Raw genomic sequence first — 10,751 nt, forward strand, 5'->3', positions numbered from 1 at the left:
AGGAGGGAGAGAGAAAGAGAGAAAGAGGAGGAGAGAGAGAAAGAGGAGGGAGAGAGAAAGAGAGAAAGAGGAGGGAGAGAGAAAGAGGAGGGAGAGAGAAAGAGGAGGGAGAGAGAAGGAGAGAAAGAGGAGGGAGAGAGAAAGAGAGAAAGAGGAGGGAGAGAGAAAGAGAGAAAGAGGAGGGAGAGAGAAAGAGGAGGGAGAGAGAAAGAGGAGGGAGAGAGAAAGAGGAGGGAGAGAGAAAGAGAGAAAGAGGAGGGAGAGAGAAAGAGAGAAAGAGGAGGGAGAGAGAAAGAGGAGGGAGAGAGAAAGAGGAGGGAGAGAGAAAGAGGAGGGAGAGAGAAAGAGAGAAAGAGGAGGGAGAGAGAAAGAGAGAAAGAGGAGGGAGAGAGAAAGAGAGAGAGAGAGCAAGAGGAGGGAGAGAGAAAGAGAGAAAGAGGAGGGAGAGAGAAAGAGAGAAAGAGGAGGGAGAGAGAAATAGAGAAAGAGGAGGGAGAGAGAAATAGAGAAAGAGGAGGGAGAGAGAAAGAGAGAAAGAGGAGGGAGAGAGAAAGAGGAGGGAGAGAGAAAGAGGAGGGAGAGAGAAAGAGGAGGGAGAGAGAAAGAGGAGGGAGAGAGAAAGAGAGAAAGAGGAGGGAGAGAGAAAGAGAGAAAGAGAGAAAGAGGAGGGAGAGAGAAAGAGAAAAAGAGGAGGGAGAGAGAAAGAGGAGGGAGAGAGAAAGAGGAGGGAGAGAGAAAGAGGAGGGAGAGAGAAAGAGGAGGGAGAGAGAAAGAGAGAAAGAGGAGGGAGAGAGAAAGAGAGAAAGAGAGAAAGAGGAGGGAGAGAGAAAGAGAGAAAGAGGAGGGAGAGAGAAAGAGAGAAAGAGGAGGGAGAGAGAAAGAGAAAAAGAGGAGGAGAGAGACAAGAAAGAAAGGGCTGCTTCATGGGGACAGATTGGCACTCTGACCATGACCGCGTTGCCCTGACAAATTTGGGCAGCAGGGAAGAATGGGGGGATTTGGCCCCCGACTGCATTGGAGGGGACCCGCGAAGAGGCGTCCCTGATAGTTGGGAAACCCCCTTGGAAGCCCCCATGATCGGAAATCGAAAAATCCAAGACCGGGCAATCCTGTGGACCATCGAGTGGAATGTCTGTATCAGGTTTCAGAACCATCAGTTGGTAAATGAGGAACAACTAGGGATCTGAAATTTGGGGGGGGGAGGCAGAGTCGGCGTCAGAACAAATCTAATCGGGGGGCATTAGGATAACCACGGGGGGGGGGGGGGGGCACAAACTGCCGTTGGAGAACTCCATCTATGATGTAAATGCTTGATAATAAGTTTGTCGTCAACAATCAACACACCAACCCAGTTACAATTATTTAAAAACATGCTGTAAAGTCTCTCTCTCACACACATATACACACACACACACACACACACACACACACACACACACACACACACACACACACACACACACACACACACACACACACTGCACTGTGCCCCCACACTGCACAAAATATAGCCTTAGTGCAAGCCACGTCTTTGTCTCTCACGCTTTCACTCTTTCACTCTTTCTTTCTCTCACTCTTTCACTCACTGCACTGTGCGCGTCATTGGACCATCATTTGAAATAGACTATTTTTCTCCACTCTTACCGAATAAATGCAGACAGACCCAAAAATCATTCAACATTTTGCGTAATAATCATGAAAGCCAAGGCTGGCATCATAAAGTGAATGAAACGCATGGCTTACCTTTACAAGAGTTGCAGGTGGCGAGTGTTGGTGCTGAACCTCCTAAGAATGGCGTCCTTCCACTCAGGTGTGCATTTTCGGGTCGCTCTCAAACGCGAGCTGAACAAACTGGGCCTTTCTTTTGTGGAGCATTGCGTGTCTGTGGTCCGAAAATACGTTTCTCAGAGTGGAGAATGAATTGTCGCACATTGCTGTGGAGGCGCCAAATGTTGAGGCATGTTTGAAAGCAGTCAGTACACTGGGCATTCCGATCAGATGTGCGTGGTACTCCGAGAGGATGTGCCGTGTAGTCCAATCCCCCTCGATTGGCTGTGATTGTTTTTGTGAGCTGAAAAACTGTTTAGCAACTTCGTACTCTGCCTCAATTATAGGCGATCGTGACAGGTCCATAATATGCTTCACAGTCTTTACATCAATAAATGTATCACTTTCTGGATTCAGTGCAACAAGTGCACGAGCCAAGTGTGAGTTCCGCTCGCTGAATCTGTGATCCATCTCTCCAAGCACTGAATCAATGGTGTTGTGGTGCAGTCTCTGAAGTTCTGTGTTATCGTCATCATCCCTGTGTCCTGTCGTTCCCATAACGACATACTCATCCATATTCGTGTTCGCTTTGCGTCTCCGTTTGGGGATCGCGGGTCTCAGTGATGCGCTGGCAGCCGTGGCCATGTCCCACACCTTATTAAACTCCTCGTCAATGAGCACGCTACTTCCTCAAATGTGACCTGATGCAAACATGACCAACAGGGTGTGTTTTTATTTTCTTATTTTTGTTTTTATTTCATTTCATTTAGCGAAAAGATTTTCACTTTTAATATGATAAATATAAATTAATTAATAAAACGCAAAGTTTGGCTTGGCCTGCAGGTGGGGGGGGGGGGGGGGGGGGGGCACAATAACTCATTTGGGGGGGCATGGCCCGCGAATGCCCCCCACATGACGCCGACCCTGGGAGAAGGGGAGGGGGTAATTCCCCCTGGGGGGGGGGGGGGGCCCTTGATTCGAAATTGAAAAAAAAAAATAGAAGCTTCATCGATCGTGCCATCGAGTGGAATGGCTGCATCGAGTTTCAGAGCAATCGGCTGGTAAAACAGAGGGGAGTAGGGATCAGAAGTTTGGAGGTGACCCAGTGTTTCACAGGCAGGTTGATTCATCATTGTGTGTGCTGTCCGTCCCTCGGATGGACGTTAAACTGTCTGCCGGCATGGGTTGGTGTACATTAAAGATCCCATGGTGTCCTTCGCAAAGAGTAGGTGAGTATCTCCGGCACCATGACCAAATTACAAATTCCTGCCCTAACTAGGCCAACATCAGGCCTGGCCAGGCCAGTTCGTGAAAGACTTGGGCCAAGCTAAAGCTTCCCCCGGCCGACCCCACAAGGTGGTATAATGGTGGCTGTTAAAGAGCAACATCTTTTCTAATTCTCTACTCTCTTGATGGTGTGCCATGTGCGCATTCAGCGAGGATGGTGTACCTCCATTTTTCTCTTTCAATTTTCTTCTTCAAATGTCTCTATTCTTTCTCTACCTGTGTTTGTTCTACTCTCACTCTGTACACCTCAAATCATGCACTCTTCAGTGTGCACCTTTGTGGACTGTGATATAGCGAGTTGTCGGGACTCTCTCCATACACATATGATACAGGGACTCGACTCTCGCCCATCTTGCAGCTCAGTGAAGTGCTAGTATGCAAAAAGGATTGAATTTGTACACCCTTTGTGTACACCCAAACTTTCTTGTGAACATCTTGTCTCCACAATCATAGCGTTTGAACTTTTTTTTGAAGTTGTCTTACTTGGAACCACCTTATCATTCCTCGTCAATAAACGGCTATCTCAGTATTCTGGTGTAGTTTGGGTCACTGAAAATCTCTCGAATAGCATTTTGAACCACTTCTGCTAAAAAAAATAATAAATAAATAACTGCTTTCATCTTCTACCAACCCGGTTTTCGTCGCCTCCAACTTGCCACCTATGTGAATGATGGTGTGAGTCGTCACTTTAGACGAATCTCTTCTCTTTGTTGGTGATGCCAATGACAGGAAAAACCTGCACAGAGAAGTCATTAAAGTGATTAGAGGTGTGCGCTATCCCTCTCCACTATCCATTCCTATGAGCATCGTTGGCTGCAGGTGCAGTAAATGCAACGTAAAGTCTGATGCGCATAGGTGCATCAGACTGGCCACGTCGGTATGATGACGGCTGCCCTTGATGTCCAAGGTGGACACAGCTGCCAGCAGATGTTGCGCAGTGATGCCTAAATTGGTGCCACCACTGACTTTCATGGGCACATTTATCCACGATGTAGCGCTGCCCAGGCTGACCTACAGGTGCGGTTTGATATTTGAGTGTCCTTCTCATAGCCTCAGTCCAGAGAGGCTTCCACCACAAGGCAGTGGCGGTCCGTTACCCTGGACAAGGGGCCAATACCAGGTACTGTCAGCCGGAGCTAGCTGAGCCCGGGACTCGCATGAAGCAGGGACGTAACTCCCTGAGGTTGGTAAAAACAGGTACTCCCTGAGGTAGCTGGTAATTATGTACACAATACACCAAACTTGAATTATCGAGTTCGTCCATGTTGCCTTCCCTATTAAATAGACAACAGAAAGACCACCTGTTTGTCCAGTTTAATGTAGTATACAATACAAAAATGTGTGCAAAATACATCATTTACATGTATGACCTTGGCAATGGGAAATTATGAAAGTATGTACTTGACAAACTAGACCTTATTGTGTACAAAACTGAGGCTCAAGGAAGAGTGAGGGAACGGAGAGGTTAACAAGGGAACGCGGTGGCGGTGGGGTAGTCGGGCCATAGTTGGACACTATCGGTGAAGGAAGTAACGAACACAGGGAGAAACGCAGTAATCTGCAAGTAAGAGGGTAGGGTTAGGAGGCAGTAATTGTGGGTAGAAAAGATCAAGGGTAGAGATGGGGGATGACATGAGATGGTGCTCAAAGCCATGGAGGGAAGAGTGCGATTGAACCGCCACCTGCGGTAGTTGAACAATTGAAGATCAGTGGACAACAGCAGCCGACGTACAAAGGAGGTTGAGACCGCAGACGCCAGCCCCTCTATAGACCCTGTAATATCCATCTTCCCCCCAGTCAACACCCCAGCTGTTCTTTATGATCCAAAATGGAACACCTTTTTCCACACCATAACCCACAATCAAAACGGCATGATTGAGGTCCCAAGGAAGGCAGAACACCTTGTAGGGATACGAGATCCCACGGGTGTAGAACATCATGGCCATGGCATTGAGAGCGATGGAGACGGGTCCATTCTTCACCAACCATGCAGCTATTTGGTCTTCATCAGAAGGGAGGTTCACCGAGCTGTTGATGTAAGCCTTGGCTTTGGCCTTGGAGAAGGCACAACCCAACTGTTCGTGCCCCTTGTATGGATAATCGATGTCCACCATGAGTCCACCCAAGGAGATGATGGCCTCGTACGCCGAGCTGGGATAACCACCGGCACATGCAAAGTCTGTTTTATCACAGTCCACAAGTTCCTGCTCGGATAGGGACAGGAGCCGCTTCTGCTTGAGAAACCATTGTCCTTCGACGTTCCCCACGGCGGAGAAAGCCCAGCAAGAGCCGCATTCTCCCTGGTCCTTCACTCTGGTCACGGCACCAAAGGCTCTCCAGTCGAAAGATGGCGGCTGAGGGCCAATGGTCGGCGGCTCGGAAGGAGTTCTCCGAGTCGGGCGGTGCTTCAGAGCCGGGTTCAGATACTTCAACCGAAATTCAACGTCCGTCATGTCGCTGAACTTTGTGACGCCATATTCGGCCGTACCTCGGTCCACGACTCGTTGAGCTTGCGCGTTGGACAGGTTTTCCTGGAAGATCGCGAAACGTTCGCGCCATTCTGCATCGTCGCGATACGTCTTGTTGTACTTCGCCACGAATGCACGAAATTCGTTCAAATACGGACGGTTAGCATGTCCGAGCACGGAGCCCGCGATGATGGAAAAGAGCAGGATATGGATCCAAACAACCGGTCTCACGGAGGAGTAACGACCCATCCCATGGCAGGGCCAGCAAGGTTCGAGCGGGACAGGCACTGGACCGATCACCGAGGCACAAAACAAGATAAACAAAATAAGGGAAATGAATTGAGGAAATGAATATAGATTGTAGAAAAGCGATCGAGGGAGGCATTTTCATTGCAATGATCTGAAGGTTCCTTCAACACTCATTCTTTGTTTCTTCTATGTAAAGCACCTTCAATTTGCAGATATAATGTAATCGCCTATCTATTCTGCTTTAATAGTCGCCGAATATCTATCTATTCACTTTTTTTAATTTGTACGGTATATACTTTTAATATGATGGAGTAGTTCGCGGCTGTATTTTCCTTCGCATATTTTTCATTAATTTACTATTGTGCCGAAATTTCTTTTGGTAGGACAAATTTATATTTTTGTCGATGTATGCACCTAATTAAATAGCCTACTTCTAATATCGCTCAACAATCTAAGAAGACGTTTCTTAAACTACGACGTTTTGGGAGAGTTCCTGCAATGGGTGGGGGCGGAGTGACATCACCTCCGCTTAGTAACGGCGTCACGTGCCCTAGAGCGATGAAAACAATCACGCCGCGCGCTTGCAGTGTGTGTGCTTTGTGTTTGCAGACTTGCGCGGGAAAGTGCCAGATTTTGTGTTGTTGCAACGGTTTAACTTACGACTTTCGTCACATACTACTGGCCACTTATATCAGCATGTCTTACAACTATTTTGACAATCTTCCAAGCGAAGCTAAAGAGAGATACGAGACCAAATTATCGGCAATGCCTTGCAATTTGTCCGTATCGGTTACCGGCAAGTGCGTGGATCAACGACCCGACGGCCTGGCCGGATGTTCAGTTCGCGGATGTGTACATGTACCTCACGAGCACACCAGGTATGAAAGTACATCCGGGTACTTTCACCCTCTGACACCTGACAACCGAAGGGCCGATGAAAGCAAACACGCGTAGCAATGCGTGCGTACATGTGTATACATGCGCGATACACACAACAGTTACTTATGTTGCGTTGCAGCTTTCACTGAATTTATGAACGGTTTGCTATTTTTTCGGATGTTCTTTTTCCGGAGAATATGTCAGTTTGTTGTACATATCCTATGCGTCTTCATCAGTTGTTATAGAGTTAAAATGCCTCGAAACTGTATAGCGTTTGGCTGCCATAATCACAGTCTGTCGAGAGATAAGAAACGATCTTTCTTTGAAATCCCAAAACGACTTCGCAGTCCAGAGAGAAGAGACCGGTGGTTGGCCGCGATCAGCTGTGAGAATGAAGATATTGTGGCGGACACGATGGCTCGCTGGCGCGGTGACATATTTCCGCGCACCAAGAGGGTGTCGGCCACGCCCGAGGGGTAGGCGTGGCCTCGGGATATACACGGGGCGCGCAGCCCCGAGCACCTCAGTGCTATAGTTGAGCTTTGGAATAAAGACTCTTTTTGGTTACCCGCGTTGTTGCTTATCTTCTTGGCAAACAAGTCGTGCGCATAGAACCGCGCTTCACTGGTGACCTCGACGCTGGTTCAACCGCCGATGACCAACAGAACGCGCCAATGTCAAACAACGCGGTCGCGGTGAAGCTCCCTGAGTTTTGGGAAGCTCAGGCCGAGGTATGGTTCGTGCAGGCCGAGGCACAGTTCCAACTTCGAGGCGTAACGGCGGATGAGACAAGTTATTACCACGTCATCGCCGCCCTCGGGCCCGGCACAGCCGCCCGAGTCGTGTCCGTCCTGCGGAACCCACCGGCCGACCACAGGTACGAGGCGCTCAAGCGTCTCCTCATCGCCACGTTCGGCCTCACGGAGTGCGAACGGGCCGACCGCCTCCTGGACCTTCCCGAACTCGGTGACACATGACCATCGGTCCGGATGGACTACATGTTGTCGCTGCTGGGTGAAAAAGCCCCGGATTTTTTAATTCCGGACGCTCTTTCTACGTCAGCTACCGGCACAGGTACGCCTCGTGTTGGCCGGTTCCAAAATAAAGGAACCCCGCGCTCTGGCCGTCGAGGCCGACAAGTTTTTGGTGGCTTGTGACACGCGGGCGAGAGTCGGTGCGGCCGTCGCGGATCCCGAGGCTGATGCTGCTGCACACCTCGTGGATCCCGAGGCTGATGCCGATGCACACCTCGTGGCCGCCGCCACGCCCGCCCACCACCACCGTGAAAACCGCGGCCTCCGCCTCCGCCGCAAACCTGGTGCCATGTCCACGCCAGGTTTGGCCACAAGGCTAGGAATTGTTGCCCGCTGTGCTCGTTTGGCAATTCGGGAAACGCCCGGGCCGGCGCTCGGTAGCGGCTTTGAGCGTCGGCCTTTCTGGCAGCCTCCTTTTTGTCACGGACACCTTGTCCGGGCGTTGCTTCCTCTGCGACACAGGCGCACAGGTGAGCGTTATCCCCGCCTCCACATCCGACAAGCGAACCGCGGGCCGGGGCCCCGCGTTGCTTGCAGCCAACGGTACACCCATACGCACATTCGGGAAGCGCTGCCTCTCCCTGCGGTTCGGACGGCAACGCTTTCAATGGACGTTCGTAACCGCCAGCGTGCCCATGGCATTGCTCGGTGCGGACTTCCTATGTGCAAATGGGTTGTTGGTGGACGTGAAGCACAGACGCCTCGTCCAGGCCGAAACCTTCAGCTCGCTTGCTTGTGCGCTGAGCAGTTCGTTGGGCAGCTCCCTGAGCGGCTCACCGAGTGGCTCGCCAAGCGGCTTGCTGAGCGGTTCGGTCCCGGCGAGGTTCGTCTGTACGCTTCCGGCAGCGGACGAGTTCACCAGCTTCCCGGCCCTCACGCGGCCCACCTTCTCGGCGGTGGCCGTCAAGCATGGGGTGGAACATCACATCCCCACCGTCGGGCCACCGGTCTACGCCCGGGCACGCCGCCTCGAGCCGACGAAGCTCGCGGTGGCGAAGACGGAGTTCGCTACGCTGGAGCGGCTGGGCATCGAACGGCGCTCCAAGAGCACTTGGGCGTCGCCACTGCACATCGTGCCGAAGCCCGGCGGGGGATGGCGGCCGTGCTAGGACTACCGCCGCCTCAACAATGCCACCACCCCCGACCGCTACCCGGTCCCTCACATTCAGGACTTTTCCGCCCGGTTGGTGAAAATGTCCTTCTTTTCTAAGGTGGACCTCATCCGCGGATACCTCCAGGTCCCCCGTCAGGCCGGAAAGACATACCAAAGACGGCCGTCATTACACCATTCGGCCTCTTCGAGTTTCTTCGGATGCCCTTCGGGTTGAAGAATGTGGCTCAGGCGTTCCAACGGTTGATGGACAGCGTCCTGCGCGACTTGGATTGCGTTTATGTCTACCTGGACGACATCCTCGTCGCAAGCGTGTCCGGCGAAGAGCACCTCCGCCACCTCCGCACGCTCTTCGAACGCCTGGGCCAGCATGGCCTGATCGTAAACCCCGCCAAGTGCCGGTTCAGCGTCGCCGAAATCGACTTTTTGGGGCACCGCGTCACCAGGCACAGGGCCACCCCCTTACCGGCAAAGGTGGAGACGGTCAAGGGGTTTCCGCGCCCCCGCACGATCAGGGGGCTCCAGGAGTTCCTGGGCATGGTGAACTTTTACCACCGTTTCCTGCCCCGCGTCGCCGAGCTTCTGCGCCCCCTGCCCGAGGCCCTCCGGCGGAAGCCGGGCAAAGGTGACGTTGTTTGGACCGAGCAGATGGATGCGGCGTTCGCGGGCGCGAAGCTCGCCTTGGCTAACGCCACCATGCTCGCGCACCCGGCGCTCGATGCACCGATCGCCCTCACCATCGACACGTCGGACTACGCGGTGGGCGCGGTGCACGAGCAATGGGTGCGTGGTGCTTGGCAACCGCTGGCGTTTTTCAGCCAGCAGCTTCGTCTGCACGAACGCCGGTACAGCACCTTTGACCGCGAGTTGCTCGGGCTCCACCTGGCGGTCCGGCACTTCCGCCATCTGCTCGAGGGCCGTTCGTTCATGGCCTTCGTCGACCACAAGCCCCTGGTCTTCGCGATAGCCAAGGTCACCGAGCCATGGTCGGCCCGGCAGCAGCGTCACCTCTCGGCCGTGTCCGAGTACACGACGGACATCCGGCACGTTGCGGGAAAGGACAACCCGGTGGCAGATTGCCTTTCCTGGTCCGTTGCCCACGCGGTCCACCTCGGGATCGACTATGCCCGGATGGTGGCGGACCAGACCGCCGACCCCGACGTCCAGGCCTTGCGGACCGCCGTCACGGGCCTCCGCGTCACCGAGGTGCCGTTCGACGGCGCGGGCACGGCCCTCTTGTGCGACGTCTCCCTCGGGCGGCCTCGCCCCATCGTGCCCACGGGCTGGCAGCGCCGGGTTTTTGACGCCATCCACGGCCTGTCCCACCCGGGCACGAAGGCCTCCCAGAGGCTGGTCGCCGACAAGTTCGTCTGGCATGGCCTCCGGAAGGCCGTCCGCGATTGGACCAGGACGTGCCTCGCGTGCCAGCGCGCGAAGGTGCACCGCCACACCCAGGCCCCGTTGGCCCCGTTCACGGTGCCCGAACATCGGTTCAACCACGTTCACGTGGACTTGGTGGGACCTCTGCCCCCCTCGCGGGGTTTCACCCACGTCCTCACCATGGTGGACCGCACCACCCGGTGGCCGGAGGTCGTGCCTTTGGCGGCGACGACGGCGGCGGACGTCGCGCAGGCGTTCATCGCCACCTGGGTTGCCCGGATCGGCGCCCCCTCGGACATCTCGTCCGACCGCGGCCCCCAGTTCACCTCGGAGCTCTGGGGGGCGGTCGCACAGGAGCTCGGCGTCCAGCTGCACCGCACCACGGCCTACCACCCCCAGGCCAACGGCCTGTGCGAGCGCTTCCACCGCTCCTTGAAGGCCGCGCTCCGGGCCACCCTCTGCGACGGCGGCTGGGTCGACTGGCTCCCCTGGGTCCTGCTGGGCATCCGGACGGCGCCCAAGGACGACCTGCGCGCATCCGCGGCGGAGTTGGTCTTCGGACAACCGCTGCGGGTG

At 53.9% G+C, this 10,751-nt stretch overlaps 1 protein-coding gene across 1 annotated transcript; it reads right to left on the reverse strand.

Moving 5' to 3' along the window:
- Positions 1 to 4,353: 4,353 nt before the first annotated feature.
- LOC137431162 (cathepsin F) lies at positions 4,354 to 5,838 on the reverse strand. Its single transcript, XM_068122169.2, has one exon. The coding sequence runs from the start codon at positions 5,769 to 5,771 to the stop codon at positions 4,761 to 4,763; it is 1,011 nt and encodes a 336-aa protein (XP_067978270.1). The 5' UTR covers positions 5,772 to 5,838; the 3' UTR covers positions 4,354 to 4,760.
- Positions 5,839 to 10,751: the final 4,913 nt, after the last annotated feature.

This window comes from Myxine glutinosa, chromosome 7 (genome assembly GCF_964187855.1).
Source record: "Myxine glutinosa chromosome 7, kmMyxGlut1.1, whole genome shotgun sequence".
NCBI lineage: Eukaryota > Metazoa > Chordata > Myxini > Myxiniformes > Myxinidae > Myxine > Myxine glutinosa.

What these genes read in the sequence shown, in the direction of transcription:
- LOC137431162 (XM_068122169.2), bottom strand. Translation starts at nt 5,771, where the DNA reads ATGGGTCGTTACTCCTCCGTGAGACCGGTTGTTTGGATCCATATCCTG.